Source organism: the organism of the source record quoted next, assembly GCF_019968985.1.
Source record: "MAG: Porospora cf. gigantea B chromosome Unknown PgB_NODE_208_length_28907_cov_193.142, whole genome shotgun sequence".
Taxonomy (NCBI): Eukaryota; Apicomplexa; class Conoidasida; order Eugregarinorida; family Porosporidae; genus Porospora; species Porospora cf. gigantea B.
In genome coordinates this window covers 13,249-28,907 of record NW_027178794.1, presented here as the reverse complement: position 1 = coordinate 28,907, position 15,659 = coordinate 13,249, and the positions used below count along the sequence as shown (strand labels likewise).

The following is a 15,659-nucleotide window of genomic DNA, read 5'->3' as shown; positions in this document are numbered from 1 at the left end:
ATGAATCCTGTGCTTGAAAGATCCGCAATTTGTATTTTAAGCGGCCTCGGTGGAGTCCACAGTCAAGTGCCACGCTTCTTGTTTGGGCCAGAATTCGGAGTTCTTCACTGCTTCCGCGTAGTCGTACCTCGTTTTGAAGATCGAAAGTTGCCGTATCCAAAATACCAGAGCGAAGCCGACAACTAAGCAGGCCACGCTGGCGTAGTGCGTAGGCTCCGCCACGTTGAACTTACACGGTAGAATAGAGAAGGATATGGGGTCCAAAGGTGAGGTGGGCGCCACCCCAAAGTAAAGTAGGAAGAACGAGCACGCTTCCATCGATGTGAAGCCTGCCACGGTAGCGGCCACGAGGTGCTCAAATCCCTGAAGCCTCGACTCAATTTCGTCAGGCGCTACGTTCAGGTTGTCAGGGTCCTCTTGGTCTTCTAGATCGAGCTCGAGCAACTCAGAGAAGGTGTCATTCATGTAGAACAACATGCCTCCAGCCACCACCAGCACCAAGACAAGTTGGGTGCCTGCAATGAGGGGGTCCGTGACAGGGTCAATCGCAAGACTGAGGAGCCATCCGGTTAGTCCCTTCTTGCCAGGCTCAAGACTGGGCACGAAAACGACCATCTGTGCGATAAGCAGCGCCGTAAACCCCAAAACAAGGCCAACCTTCTTCCGCACGCCAAGTGACTGGGCTGTACCGACTCCCAGAACCACCACTACCAGTCCTCCTCCAATGATGACATACTCAATCCAGGGAGCCGAGGCGTAAGCCGCCAGGGCGGGAGACGAGTGAGCGCCTATTGTGATCAACGTTAAGGTGACGAAGCATCCCAGATTCAGGCCGCCTGTGATGGCCGCTGCCCCTGACAACAGGAAGCCGTACCTACGTCGGTGAACCTGCTGAACACCCACTTCTCCATGGCAGACATGACTGAGAAGAGCAGCACCAACCCGAGACTGCCACCTACGACCACGCTGTAGAAATAGAATATGTTAGGGTCTTTCTGAACAAGACTCTTGAGATCATCGGCAGGCGCCAACGTTGGACCTGGAGCGCCGGCCGCCGCCGCCGCTGCTGGCGGACCCATCAGTGCGCTGTCCCTCAAACCCTCTGTTCTCATGCCGGCAGGCAGCGTTGCCAGCTGGTCGGAGAATGCTGAAGGAAGACCGGAATTGTGGAAGTCGTCCTCCTGCGAAAGGTCGTGCTGTTCAGGGAAGTCGGCGTCCCAGTCGTCTGCGGCCAGATCATTCTGTTGGGGACCTTTGGCCTCATCATGGAAGTCGGCGTCCCAGTCGTCTGCTGTCAGATGGTTTTTTTGCTGAAGGCGTCCTGGCCTGGTATCCAGCTCGTGACCTGTGTCAGTGTAGTCCTCTTCCTCGTCGGGTTCCGGAATGTCTGCGTCTACGTCTGCGAAAAGGTTGCTGTCCAGCGCGCTCTCGTCGTCCAGATCGCTTTGGCTATACATGGAAGCAACGTCCTTAGGTACGTCAGGGACGTCTCGAGGCTCGTCACTTGGTCTTGGAGAATCACCAGATTCCTCATTCATGAGTCCCTGCAAAAATTGATCTGGAGGCGTGCCCTCCTGATTCATGAGTCCTTTCAACACGTCATCCGGCGCGCCTGTCAAAACACCCATCATTGAACTAACATCCGAACTGACGGCCCACGCGAGCCACGCAAGGGCATAGACCAGAGAGGTATGCATACGGTCAGTACTTTTTTAATCGTCGAGTTTTCCAATGCCAACGAGGCACCAACAAAAAGTAAGCCTTAAAAGGCGGAAGAAAGACCACGACCAAGTCCATCGGGATATGCGTGAAGGTGTGCATCTTGTCCCAGACATCGAGCTGCCAGGCATGGGACGCCACTTCTGCATCCCGTGTGAACGGTATTTTATCAACGACACGGATCTAACAAAACATAAGCGCACAAGCAAGCACAAGAGGAAGGTGAAGTTGATGAAGGACGAGCCGCATACACAAGCACACGCAGAAGCTGTGGTCGGTCTCTCCACTGCAAAATGACGTCAGTGATTTCCAATTGGAAATATCTGATGCATTCAAACTGTGGGATGCAAACAAACGAGGCCGCCTTTTTGGCGGCTGTGTGTGGGTTTCCAAAGAAACTCCATATCGGTATTTACAATGGTACACAAACTGTCGCCTCCAGCGAATCACCCACCCTACCCCTTCCAATGTTACGTGGCGCTACCCGAGGCTCCACGACCACGAAGGGAGTTTGCGTCACGCGTTTTAGCAAAGCCGACTGGAACAATTGACAGCCACCCTTTCTACTGTCCGAAGCGGAAGCAGCGGTATCGGCCTGTGGGCACGTTCCCCAAGATTGGAGATGAGTACTTCCAATACCAATGGCAGTATCCTGTCGGTGCCGTCCCCGCTTTCTGGGCTCCCTTCCACGTTGATGAACATCGACCCGTGAAGTTCGGCCAATCCGAGTCTTAAGTGCTAGTGCTGCGTAATTTGAACTGGTATACACCGCAGAAAACTTTTTATACCGTAGAGAACGTTTCACACATACAAACACAAACATCTGTGCAAGCCAAGGTTTTGTCTGAGTGCAGTTTCGGTGTTTTGCGGATGAGAGAATAATGATTGCACAGAGAGGGATTTGAACCTCGCGTACTGACGTCCATTAGAACTTGAGTCTGACGCCTTAGGCCACTCGGCCATCTGTGCATGCCAAATAAAGTACACATCCATTACGAGGTGGCACTTGCGCGAGAAGTGAAAAACTCCACGAACTCGAGCTCGGAGCGTACGTAGGGGCCACGCATATTTATTAGTGGCTGCAGACTGTCCTCTCCGTTCCAGATCGGATCCCATTCTGGAGGGCGGGAAATGTAATTACCCTGGTTGTCTCGCATGTGGCTCCTGTCACTCGAGAAGGACTTAACGTACTCGGCCCCGGGAACCACGTTGAAGAGGCGATCTTGTGTCGTCGGAGGAAAGGACGCTTCGAAGTAGACCGCAAACGGTAGCGGAGTCCCCAGCGATGTGCTAAAGTCATGCACCACACCGTCTCGGGCATCGACGAGAACCACATGGTAGTCCCAGACGACCAGGTGAGCTCCTTGGTGAGCCATGAGAACCTCACGGCTGGGGTTACTTATGATTACGGCGTAATCATCTTTACAGCCCCTTGCTTGGCACAGCTTCCAAATGTTCTCTTGTCGTCCATGTCACAGCTCCTCACCTTCACAGAAATTCGGACAGTACTCCATAATCTCCCACAAAAATAGTTCAACAAATCCAGGATTGTATGGGCGACCTCGACGATGCTGGTGCTGGTCTAGCTTCCTGGCCCACCCGGGGGGTCATCGCTCATGGCCCGTGCCAGATTGCGTGTGAGAAGGTAGCTGTTCTGGCCAGTTCTTACTCAGCCAAATGCATCCGCGTACTCACTTCGAGACCTGGTCGCCCGTTGCTTTATATCGCTGTCAGCCAGGGAGTATCAAGTGGCTCCTCGAGAGAGCTTCTTCGACTACTGGGTCTCATGTGACGCACCACACATTCGGGCCTGGTGCGCTCGAGTGTATCTGGCCTCTATCAACTCGGCTACCTGTCCGCCGCTTGTCTTCGAGGGCTCTCTTCTGTGCACTAAGGTACGAGGTAAATGGCATGTGACATCGCCGGCAGAGGTGCCTCGGTGGTGCCAACTGAAATGCGTTAAAGATGATACGCGGTTGCCTTGGGCGGCCAATGTCACACTCAAAGAACTCTTCGGTCATTGCCCATGCGATGATTGTAGGCTTGAGCACGGTACTGCCGGGCGGTTCGAAGCGCTGGCAAATGTGAGCACTAATGGTGCGGATCAACCAGCAATTTTACGTCGACGTTCTGGGCCTCGTCGAGACGTCCTCGGATGTTGAGCAGCTGGCTAAGAGTCTATTCAAACAGGCCGTGTCGAAGCGCAGGCACACTGAGCTAGTGGCTGACCTCACGGCACTCTTGTGCTACAAGAATCTTCAAGTTGACCAGAACGCATTCAAGAAAGCGTTCATCTCAGAGACTCAGACTCGGTTCAATCGTGCATTGGAAAGGGCGAGACAGCTGGATGCCTCAGCCGACGTCACTTCAGCCCGGGAAAAGCTGCTGCAGGTGACTGTGTTCATATCACAGGTCCACTGTCGCCGTCTCATTCCATGGAAGGTCGTCTGTGCTAGTGTCGATGTCCTCATAGAAGAAGTGAATACCAACGTCCATCCCGCTGCCTGCGAGGTATGCATGGAAGGCGCCGTCTCTCTTCTTCACGGGCTGGGTCCACGAGCCGACCTCGACGTTTGGGCACCCTGGCTCGAGACACTCAAAATGAAGAGCCTCCCCGCCCGTATTGCTAAGATGATCACGTCTCTTGGGCTGAACGCTGATGAAGGGTCGAGCTCTGCCTGTCGAACGGAATCAGGGAGCATTCAGAAGTTTTAATCAGTGTAGTGTATTTCGCAACTCCAGTCTCCTCATAGAGTTTCGTGCTGTCGCTCTGGGACGTTCTCGACGCGCCTTCGCTTTGCTGTGGGGGCAGTCAATGTTGTTCGGTCCATGTGCTGGGATATGTTCCGCTTCTGTCGGTCCAGCCATTCCTTTGACTTAGGCTGCTGACGACCCATCTCGACGGCCAAATCGCACTGCTTCAGCGGGTCACACCCAAGTCTTTGCAGCCTCTCGAGTACCCGATGAACGGACTCTCCTTGAGGAAATAAGTCGGCAATGGATCTCTGAAGGTGCTGGCAACCTTTATCGTCTTCTGACTCGTCCGTTTCTGTTGGCTCCGGCAGCTTCATTGATGACCAGCTGCTCCGGTGTAGCGACGAGGCCGCTCCAAGGACCAGTGCAGCCTCTGCAGCAATGGCGCATAGCAATTGAGTGGTGTCCATGCCGGAGATTTGAAAATTCCAGACGGTTCTTCAGGAATGCTGACGGATTGATATCGAAGATATTCGCAATGCGGAGATATTAGCAATGCCGGTTCACATTGAAGGGGATGTGGGATCTCGGCACCTTTATGTGGGCAGCAGCGGGTTCATCTCCAATCTGATCATGATTGTGAACGTTTTCCGCCTAAGCGTTCCGCACATCCAGAACAGGGAGTCACGAATCCTCCTCGTGATAATCTCCATCACACTCAACATCACTAAGAAGTGGGTGAGAGGTGCTGCGTTAACAGCTTCCTGCTGGAATTTGAGTCCGAAGCCGCTGACGGCTTTCTGGCGTTCCATTTCCTTGTATCCTTCTTGCGTGAGGTGTCTGTGAAAGCCGCATACAGTGTACAATTTGGACGCGCCTACAGGCAATCTAGTGGGGGATATCGTCATCCTGGTCTCATTGTTGCACGTCTGTAACGGGCTGCCTCTGCGAACTATCGTGAAGATCAACGGAATCTTGGCTATGATGCTCCTCCTCCAGTCGCGAGGTGACTACAACATGCTTATGTGGATGATAGGGTCAATGGTACTACTGTGGTGTCAAGGCGCATGTTTCTTGGTTTGTGTCTCCAATCGTAAGATGTGTCTTATCGAGTCACTCAGTTGGCGCTTATCTGCTAGCGGTGCACTCGTGGCCCCACGCTTTGTACAGAGACATTCCGTTACTGGCGTCTCTCGAGATTCCCGTCATATCTAACCCCAATCTAGAGAGGATGAAGCTCTCTCGGAACAGTTTAATCATGCTCCTGACCCACTCGGCCAATTCGCCCAGACTACGACGACTCATCATGGACAACTGGAAGCAGGGAAATGATAGCACGGCCGAAGAACTCATGCAAATAGGGTTCTTGCAACGGAAGGAGGACTATGTGTCTCGCCGTAGCGTTGCTTCGAGTTTTCATGAAGCTGTGATGAAGGCACAGTACACCTACTACAAGGAGGTGGACCAGCTCGAGCGTTTCTGGCACATACAACCAGAGGTAGTATCGAAAGGCGACGATGAGTCCAAGCCCACAGGAGGCCACGTCGACCTTCTCTCCTCAGCCAAGGACCGAAGCCGCAAGCTCAGATCGGACCTCAGGGAGGGACGGGAGTCGCAAACGGCTCAGTCTAGCATGAGTACATCTTTAAGTCGTATGTTCCGAGGAATGTCAGAGACATCTAATCACGCAATCATCTCCGAGGCACAAGACTACAATGACGACATCTACACTAGCCGGAATGTGATTCAGCAAGCATTCAAGTTCCTCGACAAGTACATCGACGAGACTCGGCGGGTTGACATCTTCGCGACTCGGCCAATACTGGCTTACATGCGCCCGTGGAACAAGTACGCACGTATGCTCACCAGCTGGAGCACGATGTTAGATGTGGATCTGTGGCTGCCATCACACATGGTTCTTCAGAAATCGTCCAAGGCCAATCAGGATAAGAAGTTTGTCATTCGGAAAGTAGCATGGATGCAGCTCCTGAAGTCGCGGATCCTACTTATGAATCGGGTACCCGTCAGTGAGTGAATTTCCAGTGAGATACAGTGCTCTACCAGATATCGCTGGCCTTCTTCCAACCAGTGCTGGTGGGAATGTTGCTGTATTCTGACGGGAGATTCGAAAGCTTCTGGGACGTTAACTTGTACTACGTCTGCGCGAGGTCTGCCGTGCAGCTATCACTAGTGGGAGTTTGGTACCTTTTTGCTTGTATGCAAGCAGCCAGCTTGAGGGAGATGCAGTCCATGCCGGCCTCAACGGATACTTCTGTGAAGGCTTGTCGAGAGCCACTTGGGGCTCAACGAACCTGGGCATACCTCACGTTCGAGTTCTACCAGTCGATGACGGCATCGGTGTACAGTGACATGGACACCTCGTGGTTTTTTTTGTCCGGGCTCGATGCCCGAGACTCTGATGTGGCGGTTAGTCTGCTCAGAGCGACACAGGTCCTTCACGCGGCCACACTAGCGCTGTCATTCCTTGACTGCTGCTTCTTTGCGTCTCAAGGCAGAGTGCCACCATGGCTTGGGTTCATCGTCAATGTAGGCTCCATGTTCAACATGACGACGTACCGAAACCGCATCCTGCTGTTCGTCACAATCGCAGAAACTGTAGGCGTGTTGATTCTCTATGTCCTCTTGGCGGAGTTTATGCCCACTGTCTACGAGGCCTCCACCACTAGCGAAGTGAGTAATGTGGCCTGCACTCTGGCGAACTGCTGGGTTGTAGGTTTCATTCGCATTACCATCAACGCACTCATCAGGCGCAATTGCTACATGCTCTACCTACTCTTCGTGAACCCCCACCTACTGATGATTGACGCCCTGACCCCTTTTGACTCACCCCAGTTAGAAGGCAGTACAACAACTGAGAGTCCATCCAGCCAGCACCTAACCGTTGTTGATGACGAAATGCTATGATGCTGTGACAAAGCAAAGCCACTGCCTGAAGTCTAAAGTATTCATGTCACTCCAACTCCGAGGACACTCGTACGTACTCCTCACACTCAGAGGGGGTTCCATAATAGAAAACTTCCTTGCCTCGACCGTCATCGTTCTCATGGTTCAGCAGCACGACCATCATGGTCATGTTGTCACACCCCACTCCTCCTTCCGTCTCGAATGGGGTATCAGCCACACAAGCATCGCACATCTCTTCGCATATCCGAGTCAGTATTTCATGATCGGCAGGGGCCGGCTTCTCTTTACGGTACTCAGTGAGACGAGACCTGACGAAGTTGACTGCATCTTGATTCGACTGGCAATCCCAGATTCCGTCGCAGGCAAGAATGACGAAGTCGTCATCCTTCTGTAGAGGCGTTACGGTAACGTCAGGATACGCTGAGATACGTTGCTCCCTCGCTGGAATAGCTGCGTCTTTTTTGTAGAAAAGATCCCCGAGAGATCTCGACAAGTTCAGGTTGCCATCGACTCGTCCACAGTTGACAGTGCCACCTGCTGCCTTGATCCTCGCGAGCTCCCTTGATTGCATGGGCTTATGGTCCATCGTAAGCGCAACGGCCTCGCCCTTGCGGCTAGCCACTGCGCGACTGTCGCCAGCGTTCGCCACAACCAAGCATGGACTGGTTCCGCGCACATGAGCAACTACGACCGCGGTGCAACCGCACCCTTCAGGGTCCCAGGCTGTCGATGCGTTGGGGTCCTCGTTCATGTCCACTTCGTAGTCTTTCATGTCGTCGGCAGATTCCTCCTCATCGGAGTCCTCGTCCTCCATGGCGCTGACGGTGATGTACTTCTTACCGTCCTCTTCGTGCATGTCGATCTTACGCTTGCCTTGTAACAGCGCCTTAAGTAAAGGCTGCTGGACAGAGGGGTTGATGTCATTCTCCTTCATCACACGAGTGCGGTCAGCCTCGATGACGCTCTGCAAATGTTTCAGCTCCGTATGCGCATCGCTTGCGCTCATCTCGTCGTCCAACCGTAGGAAGGACGATTGAACGGCTTCACACAGGTCCAGGACTTCCTTATTGCCATAGGTGCCGTTAAAATCGCTGCGTTAGGTGGAGTCCAAAGACTCACCCCGCACAAGTTAGCCGTGATTTTTCTTGCGGTACAGTGACGCTCTGCAGATTAGCCGCCAATACGCTGGCAATATGCCGCGACACCCACATAGACACAGCAGGACCGCCATGGCCATCGAACACCCCATAGAGGGACACGCCCTCTGGGAAGGACGGCAAGGCCAGGTCAGGGACAGCCACATGGGCGTCTTCCATATACTGCCGCCAACCTTGCATTCCGGTAACCGCATAAGTAGCCCGTTCATCCGAGCTGGACTCTGAATCCTGCGTGAGCACCCTCGTAACCCCTTACTTTCACTTTCAATGGCTTCGAAAGGTACGCGCCCATTGTTATTATTGATTGAAGGTTCTTCTGATGTCTTAGGATAATCGAAGCGCACAGGTACCCCACAAGAAGTAAAAGAAGGAAATCCGCGAGGCGAGTCAGACAGGACACAAGAGCAGAAGAGGTGTCCTTGAAAAGGTCTATCTTCTGGGCTTAATCTGTATTTAGGATATATGTTTCCGAACCCACACATTACGCAGCACGTGTCCATGAATTCTCCATAAACACAAATGGATTGCTGCGACGGGCATGAGATTCAGGCGCTTGTGATTAGTCGACGAAACCGCAACTTTGGGTATGGATTGTCGCACATTTCTATGGTGCTTCAGAGCTGCTGCCCCCTGAAGTGCGTCTTCCTTTTCGTGTGCACCAAGTCGGAGTCGACCCCTGTGGTGGATGATAATCTAATGTATCTCCTCGACTTGGTCCAAGTTGGGGATACGCTGAGCCTCAGATCTGACGGCCTCCGTTGCCTGGAAGTTGATGGGTGGAGCAGTCCGCTGAAACCTGCCTACGAGGTTTTACGAGGCACCCCTGCCCTAAGCGTCCGCGGAGACTTCTTTCAGCAGGAAGTGTTGATGTCACATTGGCAATTCGCCCAAAAGATGTACCCCAACCTGTTGGGTGACCTTCTCTCAGACCCAATGTCAGAACCTCAAGTGACCATATCAAACGTGTACTTGCTGGACGAGAAATCAGACCTGGATTGCGCGTTCAAAATAGAGAGAGGAAACTCATCCTTCGAAGGTCGTTTTGCACCGTCAGTCCTACCGCGATTGCCTTCTCGGGAATGCTTTCTTCTTCGACGCCTGAAGGCGAGCGCCACCCACTACCCGTCGCTGTATTCTATCCGTATGTTGCCCGACGACACTGAAGTCAGTGTAGTGGCTTCGGTATACGAAGCGTCGACGCATCCTTACCTTACTGCTACCGTACGCCAACTATCAATGAATGTTATGCTGGTCGACCAGTCCATACCTCAGGAGATACACAAGACCACGTGGTTCGACGTGAGATTTTCGGTTAAGGTGGGGTTCCAAAAACTTTCACACAGCTCACTGCGGAAACACACAGAGATTTGCCTGTATTAACCGTCGGAGATGCTTTCCGTATCCGCAGGGCGCTCGTCAAGAGGAATCGCAGGGGCAACGTACTGTTCATCGACCTGGAGCCCTCTTTTACCACATCTGTGCGGATGTGGTCTGGCGGCCCTCAACCCTTGCTACTAGACTTGCCTGTACGACAGGCTGGTTTCGTGTTTCCTCCGTGTGATGTGCTGCCGATTCCTGCGGTTGGACATGTAATTTGGCGCACGACTCATGGCGGGCGAGAGCTCGAAACTCAGTGGTCGCTGGACGACCAGATGAGAGTTGCATCCGCGATACAATGGATGAGGGGCGTTTTGATGAAACAGTGTTTGTATCATCCAATGTCTCCGGTGGTTCGAACCTTGAAGGAGCTTTTCAGGCGCTCTTCAACAGCCCACATGAGGCAGGCGATTCAGCTTTACAGGTGTGCTGAGGGGTTGTTTAGTGAGCCGCTTTGGAGGTCAGACACCTCCCTGTCTAACGCTCACCTTTTTGGCGATGTTGTTGTTAAAGCAGTCGACATCATCGAGTTACCGGCTGGCAGCACCCTCAGTGGATTGCACCTCACTGATTTGTATGGCAAACTACCCAAACTACCAATCCTCCGTGACCTGGTAAAGGTGGCCACGCCGGAACCGCCTACCATCCTCTCTCTGGCGTCTGACCTCTTTGGGGAGGAGAGCAGCTACGACAAACCTGAGAGTATTTCGGCTCTCTCGCGGCTATCCCCCAGGCAGTACGTGACACATTGGGCCTCTGAAGTTCCTGAACTTACTTTATACCCCGAGACCCCCATAATCGTGTTGGTCACTGATGGAAGCCTTGTCCGAACTGATAGCCATACACGCCGGGACTGTTTCGGCTTGTTGGGCCTAACGCCCGACATGCTGTCGTACCTTCGGAAACCGCCCCAACCAATTTGCGAGGCCTCTTGCGTTCCAAGGACGGAGCCAGGCCGGCTGCGTGTTGGAGACTGGCTGCGGCTGCGGAATGTAACGTTGTCGGATACCGTCGTGCAGATGACAGACGAGGCAGGTCCCTTCTTGGTTCCCTGCATTGATGTCTATTTCAGGAGGAGCTCGATTTGCGAGGGGAGAGTGGGCAAAGGGATCAATCTACTCCCAGCCCACTCTCATGATGTGGTGATCAGAGAGGCTGAACTCAGTGCCGCGTCGGTGATTCGATATTCCGCGCCTCCTCAGGCAGACGAAGCGGCCGTAGTTGCCCTAATTCCCCCAGACGAAGCGAGTGCAGCCGCGGAAGATGTGAAGGCCCCCCATTCACGTCGCCGCTCCACCCTCTCTGCAGCTTCCCACATCTCAGACTCACTCGCCTCGCCAGCGTCTCTGCAGAATCGGAGAACCGACGGCAGCGGTCTCAATTCTCCCAGTCAGATGAATTGGCGCCCAGTCGACGTTCAGTCGCCAACAAGCAGTTTCGAGGCCGTACCTGATCCCCCCCTGATTATTCCCAAGGAACGCATCTTCGGCCCACCCCCTGAGCTGGTGCCTCCACCCGTACTAGACCTCTCCGCCATCGCCGACCCGGGCGTCGTGGTTCCCGCTGCTCTGCACCAGACCGCTGTGGGAGAGGTGCCCATACCAGTCCGACATCCATCCCGCCCTAGGAGAAACCACCGGAGACCGCGTTCGAATATATTGTGGTACAGTCCATCTTGAAGGTTTGGAACTCTCCGTTCTTAACAGGGCTGGTTAGTCATGAGGACTCAATCTGGCTCAAGAGTGCTGGTTAGTCATGAGGACTCTATTAGGCCCAAGAGTGCTGCAACTCTTGAGTTAATCACAAGGAATGGGACTAAAAAATCACTTGGACTCTCAGGTTGTCTCACGAGGGCTGGAAACGCTGGTCGCAGAATCAAAGTCCAGGTCCAAAACGTCCAGCTGCACCAGATCTACAGGAGTCTGCAGTAAGGAACACACACTGGGAACCGTTCGCCCATGATCTCCGTGCACCAACTCCTTGATGTACGTGCCAGCCTCTGCCTCCACAAGCATGCAAAAGTACTGGTCGTCCACCACGTGGACTTTCAAGCTGTGGACATGCTTAACACGTGTCAACATGGCCCGCCTGTGAGACACTCGGATCGGCGTCTTCTGGGAGATCTCTCCAACGAGATCTGTGAGCGTTTCCGCCACGTTGGTGACTCGCTGTGAGGCACGGCAAACGCATCCGTAGGTCTTTCGTTTCTGTTCGGCTTGTGCCTGCATCTCAGTGAAGAGAGCCTTCGATCTAATGCACTCAGCTCCGTTGAGAAGTTCCAAGGAGTGGACTTGGACGTCCTCCGGACTGACAAGGTTGATAGCACGCGCCATCGCTGTCTCATCAGCAAGAGTGACTCTTTTGGGGTTGAACAATTCGACGAGAAAAGGCCTTCCGCCACCCAGCATGCGCACGTCCAGGTCTTCACGCCCAGCAGCACCGAAGTTGTAGTCCTTAGCGCCAAAGATCGACACCAGCGAGCCACCTACGATGCTACCTACCGAAAGTTTTGTCTTTTGTACGCCATCAACGATCCAGTCCGTCTGAGTGACGCACCTGGATAGCTTATTGTAGCGGCCTCTAACGAAAATTGAAAGGCGGCTGACCACAGGGATGAGTGATGGTGGGGTTTGGAGCATGTTCACCTGCAGTTCCACCTGCAACAGTGAAGGGTTCATAACCTTGACATTTTGAGATTCCAACACCGCCGCCAACGCCGTTCGTAACAGCCTCTTCATGCTGGCCGCTTGATCCAGGTGGTTGATGCCGGAAACTGCTACGGCGCACTCCTCTCTGTCCTCGAACTCTGCAAGCTTGTCCGAGAGTACGCTGGCAAAAGCAGAATTGGGGCGAACGGCGCAAGCTGCGGAGCAGAGCAACCCTTGACAGGCGCTGCATTCCGCGTCGTTCCACGCATGTCGCAGCACATCATCAGCGTTGAGATCAGCGCACGGCACGCACAACATATCCGAATTTCATAGCCCTGTGGTTGGCGGAGTAAGCAAGCGATCAAATAGTTCCGGAACCTGGGGCTTCACACACGACTCTGACAGTGCAACGCGGACAAACGCCCACCCTGCAAGGCTGACAGACCCAAAGACGTACAGCGTGTCTATCACTGGAAAGAAGCCTGCCACGAAAACTGTCAAAAACGAAGCTGACAAGTTTAACGCTCCGCATACCGACAGTGCCGTATTCCGAACCTCCAACGGAAAGAGCTCGGCAAGGTAAATCCATGTGAGTGGACCCAGTGTAGCCGAGAACACGGACACAAAAAGCACGCAGCCGGACGCCACGAACACCGAGGTCTGTGTGGCGGCCAGCAAAACTCTTACCATCTGCGACTCTGCCAGCGTGTGGGCCAGACATGGCACCAGCAAACACAAAGCCATTGCCAAGAGACCGGATCTTATCAGCGTCGATATGTTGGAGGTGTTGTAGTGAGGCGCCATGCACACGGTCGTCAAGATGTTGGACAGGTTAAGAAGCACGGTGAACAGCGCGACGCTGTTGCTTCCCAGGCCTAACTCCCGGAGTTGACCGCCAAACGTGCTGCACACCACGTTTACACCAGAAACCTGTTGTACGATGGCAACTGCGGCTCCTGACAGGACACACCACCGATACTGAGGCTCGAGCACGCCTCTGAATCCCTTACTCACGTGTGAGTTCTTCTGGAGAGCTCGGAAGCGATCCAGCCTAACGTCAGCCTCTCGACCGTACAGCCGAGCAGCCACCTCAGTTGCCGCCGCCTCCTTGTCACATGCCAAAAGCCAGGCAACGTCAGATGGGAAGCGAATGGCAAAACCGATAGCGGCGAGGCTAACAGCGAGGGGAATTCCAGCAGTCAAAACCTGCCAACTGAAGTGGAAGTAGGCATCGTTGACAATTCCTTGCACCATTGCCAGAAATATGCCAATGGAGATTCCTATCTGATGCATTGACCCATTGGAACCCTTCTCCTGCGATGCTGATGACTGCGCAATGAAGAGGGGCACACTGTTACAAGTCATGCCCACAGCCAAACCGGACACCATCCTTGACACAAGGATCGACGAAAGGCTGGGGGCTGCCAATACAACGACTGCACCTGTTGCAAACGTGCAGGAGGTGAGGACCATTGTGTTGCGGAGTCCAACACGGGGGGTAATTGACGAACCTAAAAAACTGCCTACTAAGGCACCGACGTAGAGCTGAGTACCTGTAATTCTCAAAGGCTCACGATGCTGTTGACAAGCGGGAGGTACAGCCGGTCCGGTATAGGGAAGCCGCTGTTTCGGAACTGCGCGAGGAGCGAGCGGTCGATGCCATCCAGCAAGCAAATCGCGAAACCAAAAAGTAGACTGTTAGTCGACGCAACTGCCGATAGTTTCTGGGACAGATTCATTGAAATTCCCGTTAATGAACCCAGAGATTGAAGAGCTCCTCCAAACGAATAACTCGTCGCGACGTGATGAGATTCGATCCGTCGTAGAGCAAGAACACCGGCGAGAGAAGGAACAACGCCGGAAAGTGAAGCGACGAGAGCGACGGAACTCGTCCTTAAACTCGTCTGCACCAGAGGAGTACCAGAACCGCAAGGTCAGACGAGTCGACGAAGTCACTTCTGCAGCCGGACCGCCTGTGAAAGGGCTTGACTTCGCCCTTCTGCACCAGATCAGAGAGAAGTTAGCCACAGACAAGACCGAGTTGGGAGCGGCGCCGTCCTCGTGCCAGGAAACCGCAGCTCTTCTGAGTTTTTTACGAGAACCGGCCAGCTCGCAACCGACTCGGATAGCGTATAGTTTTGAGACCAGCATGCACGTGCATCACTCTGATCTCCCTTCCAGCAGCATTATCTGCGAAGACCCGACAGAATACCTTGACAGACGAATGCAGCCTGCGTTGGTACGGATTCTTGAAGAAGTCTTCAGGGAGGGTAGAACGTCTTTGCTGGCGTCGCTCGCGCCATTCCGTCAAACAGAAGTGCAGGAAGATCCGCCTGAGGCCTCTATTGGGCGGCCTGACTCCAGCAGTGAGTCCGAGGACATCTTCTCCGGGGTCGGCGCTTACTCCCCTCAAACTCGCCTCCAACCGTTGACCGATGAGCTAATGCTTGACTGACTTCTTTTTGGCCGCCATCTTGAAGATGTTGCTGCCTTTTTTGGAAGGGCTAGCCACTTCCGGCTTTTTCAGCTCGAAAGTCACGGCCATACGGTCACCATCGACCTCATCAGGTGGAACTTCCTCTTCGATATGTTGGTTGGCTACCAACTGCAACATGTGCTGCTCATGTCTCTCGTCGGCCGATTGTTGCCTGCGAATCAGGGCATTCTGTTCCTTTTCGTACTGCATCCTCTCACGATCGATGAACTGGATCATGGTGCCTTTTTCGGTTTCCTCAATCCGGACCTTGCCGCAGGTATGAAGATAGTGCACAAACTCATGAAGTGTCGTCCACTGGGTGGCGTTCATGTGAATGTGTTGCTTGTCAGCGATTACCTCACAGTAGACGGTGTTGGCTAAAACCTTCGTCTTGCGATACCGACCTCGCATTAGTCGCATAAAGGTGGATTCGAACTCTCGAGAGAAGTCGCTCATGAATTTTCCTGGCGTCTGCATGTAGACCTTCATCATCCGCTGGTGACTTTCTGACATCCTGTGGCACTTGAAACCGTTTTCATCCCGGCACTGTTTCTCGCACATCTGACAGTACCACCGGAGTCTTTGAAGGCCGTTGGCCTTCATTTTGTTGGCTACCCACCGAGTGGAACCGGGTTCGGCTTTCCCCTTTCCCATAAAAGCCCA

At 53.5% G+C, this 15,659-nt stretch overlaps 13 protein-coding genes across 21 annotated transcripts; 5 read left to right on the top strand and 8 right to left on the bottom strand.

Moving 5' to 3' along the window:
• Positions 1 to 36: 36 nt before the first annotated feature.
• On the bottom strand, positions 37 to 1,697 carry KVP17_004763 (uncharacterized protein; the record flags this gene model as incomplete). 2 transcript variants are annotated; one of them, XM_068523245.1, is made up of 2 exons in its annotated part: positions 37 to 874; positions 904 to 1,697. In XM_068523245.1, 2 exons carry the CDS (start codon positions 1,695 to 1,697, stop codon positions 37 to 39), a joined length of 1,632 nt encoding a protein of 543 aa, XP_068377031.1. The 2 variants fall into 2 exon arrangements, with proteins under 2 accessions (XP_068377031.1, XP_068377032.1); XM_068523246.1 differs by having other exon boundaries at positions 904 to 1,631.
• Positions 1,698 to 1,731: 34 nt separating this feature from the next.
• KVP17_004754 (uncharacterized protein) lies at positions 1,732 to 2,016 on the top strand (the record flags this gene model as incomplete). The annotated part of the gene is made up of 1 exon (XM_068523230.1): positions 1,732 to 2,016. One exon carries the CDS (start codon positions 1,732 to 1,734, stop codon positions 2,014 to 2,016), a length of 285 nt encoding a protein of 94 aa, XP_068377017.1.
• A 120-nt stretch (positions 2,017 to 2,136) lies between these two features.
• Positions 2,137 to 2,454, top strand: KVP17_004748 (uncharacterized protein; the record flags this gene model as incomplete). Its single annotated transcript, XM_068523221.1, has 1 exon — positions 2,137 to 2,454. The coding sequence occupies one exon, from the start codon at positions 2,137 to 2,139 to the stop codon at positions 2,452 to 2,454; it is 318 nt and encodes a 105-aa protein (XP_068377008.1).
• A 257-nt stretch (positions 2,455 to 2,711) lies between these two features.
• On the bottom strand, positions 2,712 to 3,095 carry KVP17_004764 (uncharacterized protein; the record flags this gene model as incomplete). The annotated part of the gene is made up of 1 exon (XM_068523247.1): positions 2,712 to 3,095. The coding sequence occupies one exon, from the start codon at positions 3,093 to 3,095 to the stop codon at positions 2,712 to 2,714; it is 384 nt and encodes a 127-aa protein (XP_068377033.1).
• Positions 3,096 to 3,271: 176 nt separating this feature from the next.
• Positions 3,272 to 4,434, top strand: KVP17_004762 (uncharacterized protein; the record flags this gene model as incomplete). 2 transcript variants are annotated; one of them, XM_068523243.1, is made up of 3 exons in its annotated part: positions 3,272 to 3,364; positions 3,393 to 3,803; positions 3,832 to 4,434. In XM_068523243.1, the coding sequence occupies 3 exons, from the start codon at positions 3,272 to 3,274 to the stop codon at positions 4,432 to 4,434; spliced, it is 1,107 nt and encodes a 368-aa protein (XP_068377029.1). The 2 variants fall into 2 exon arrangements, with proteins under 2 accessions (XP_068377029.1, XP_068377030.1); XM_068523244.1 differs by lacking the exons at positions 3,272 to 3,364; positions 3,393 to 3,803 and having other exon boundaries at positions 3,814 to 4,434.
• Positions 4,435 to 4,466: 32 nt separating this feature from the next.
• Positions 4,467 to 4,883, bottom strand: KVP17_004760 (uncharacterized protein; the record flags this gene model as incomplete). The annotated part of the gene is made up of 1 exon (XM_068523240.1): positions 4,467 to 4,883. One exon carries the CDS (start codon positions 4,881 to 4,883, stop codon positions 4,467 to 4,469), a length of 417 nt encoding a protein of 138 aa, XP_068377026.1.
• An 85-nt stretch (positions 4,884 to 4,968) lies between these two features.
• On the top strand, positions 4,969 to 7,338 carry KVP17_004755 (uncharacterized protein; the record flags this gene model as incomplete). 2 transcript variants are annotated; one of them, XM_068523232.1, is made up of 5 exons in its annotated part: positions 4,969 to 5,147; positions 5,174 to 5,244; positions 5,273 to 5,506; positions 5,535 to 6,440; positions 6,467 to 7,338. In XM_068523232.1, the coding sequence occupies 5 exons, from the start codon at positions 4,969 to 4,971 to the stop codon at positions 7,336 to 7,338; spliced, it is 2,262 nt and encodes a 753-aa protein (XP_068377019.1). The 2 variants fall into 2 exon arrangements, with proteins under 2 accessions (XP_068377019.1, XP_068377018.1); XM_068523231.1 differs by lacking the exons at positions 4,969 to 5,147; positions 5,174 to 5,244; positions 5,273 to 5,506 and having other exon boundaries at positions 5,672 to 6,440; positions 6,461 to 7,338.
• KVP17_004757 (uncharacterized protein) lies at positions 5,010 to 5,321 on the bottom strand (the record flags this gene model as incomplete). The annotated part of the gene is made up of 1 exon (XM_068523235.1): positions 5,010 to 5,321. One exon carries the CDS (start codon positions 5,319 to 5,321, stop codon positions 5,010 to 5,012), a length of 312 nt encoding a protein of 103 aa, XP_068377022.1.
• A 46-nt stretch (positions 7,339 to 7,384) lies between the features above and the next one.
• On the bottom strand, positions 7,385 to 8,787 carry KVP17_004759 (uncharacterized protein; the record flags this gene model as incomplete). 2 transcript variants are annotated; one of them, XM_068523238.1, is made up of 3 exons in its annotated part: positions 7,385 to 8,429; positions 8,458 to 8,723; positions 8,752 to 8,787. In XM_068523238.1, 3 exons carry the CDS (start codon positions 8,785 to 8,787, stop codon positions 7,385 to 7,387), a joined length of 1,347 nt encoding a protein of 448 aa, XP_068377024.1. The 2 variants fall into 2 exon arrangements, with proteins under 2 accessions (XP_068377024.1, XP_068377025.1); XM_068523239.1 differs by lacking the exon at positions 8,752 to 8,787 and having other exon boundaries at positions 8,458 to 8,675.
• A 227-nt stretch (positions 8,788 to 9,014) lies between these two features.
• On the top strand, positions 9,015 to 11,551 carry KVP17_004750 (uncharacterized protein; the record flags this gene model as incomplete). 3 transcript variants are annotated; one of them, XM_068523225.1, is made up of 2 exons in its annotated part: positions 9,015 to 9,812; positions 9,839 to 11,551. In XM_068523225.1, the coding sequence occupies 2 exons, from the start codon at positions 9,015 to 9,017 to the stop codon at positions 11,549 to 11,551; spliced, it is 2,511 nt and encodes an 836-aa protein (XP_068377012.1). The 3 variants fall into 3 exon arrangements, with proteins under 3 accessions (XP_068377012.1, XP_068377010.1, XP_068377011.1); XM_068523223.1 differs by having other exon boundaries at positions 9,015 to 9,875; XM_068523224.1 differs by lacking the exon at positions 9,015 to 9,812 and having other exon boundaries at positions 9,980 to 11,551.
• A 156-nt stretch (positions 11,552 to 11,707) lies between these two features.
• On the bottom strand, positions 11,708 to 12,838 carry KVP17_004753 (uncharacterized protein; the record flags this gene model as incomplete). Its single annotated transcript, XM_068523229.1, has 1 exon — positions 11,708 to 12,838. The coding sequence occupies one exon, from the start codon at positions 12,836 to 12,838 to the stop codon at positions 11,708 to 11,710; it is 1,131 nt and encodes a 376-aa protein (XP_068377016.1).
• Positions 12,839 to 12,847: 9 nt separating this feature from the next.
• On the bottom strand, positions 12,848 to 14,259 carry KVP17_004752 (uncharacterized protein; the record flags this gene model as incomplete). Of its 2 annotated transcripts, XM_068523227.1 has the most annotated exons (4): positions 12,882 to 12,918; positions 12,948 to 13,180; positions 13,208 to 14,065; positions 14,095 to 14,259. In XM_068523227.1, the coding sequence occupies 4 exons, from the start codon at positions 14,257 to 14,259 to the stop codon at positions 12,882 to 12,884; spliced, it is 1,293 nt and encodes a 430-aa protein (XP_068377014.1). The 2 variants fall into 2 exon arrangements, with proteins under 2 accessions (XP_068377015.1, XP_068377014.1); XM_068523228.1 differs by lacking the exon at positions 14,095 to 14,259 and having other exon boundaries at positions 12,848 to 13,909.
• A 701-nt stretch (positions 14,260 to 14,960) lies between these two features.
• KVP17_004756 (uncharacterized protein) lies at positions 14,961 to 15,599 on the bottom strand (the record flags this gene model as incomplete). Of its 2 annotated transcripts, none has more annotated exons than XM_068523234.1 (1): positions 14,961 to 15,599. In XM_068523234.1, one exon carries the CDS (start codon positions 15,597 to 15,599, stop codon positions 14,961 to 14,963), a length of 639 nt encoding a protein of 212 aa, XP_068377021.1. The 2 variants fall into 2 exon arrangements, with proteins under 2 accessions (XP_068377021.1, XP_068377020.1); XM_068523233.1 differs by having other exon boundaries at positions 14,961 to 15,509.
• Between the last annotated feature and the right edge of the window lie 60 nt (positions 15,600 to 15,659).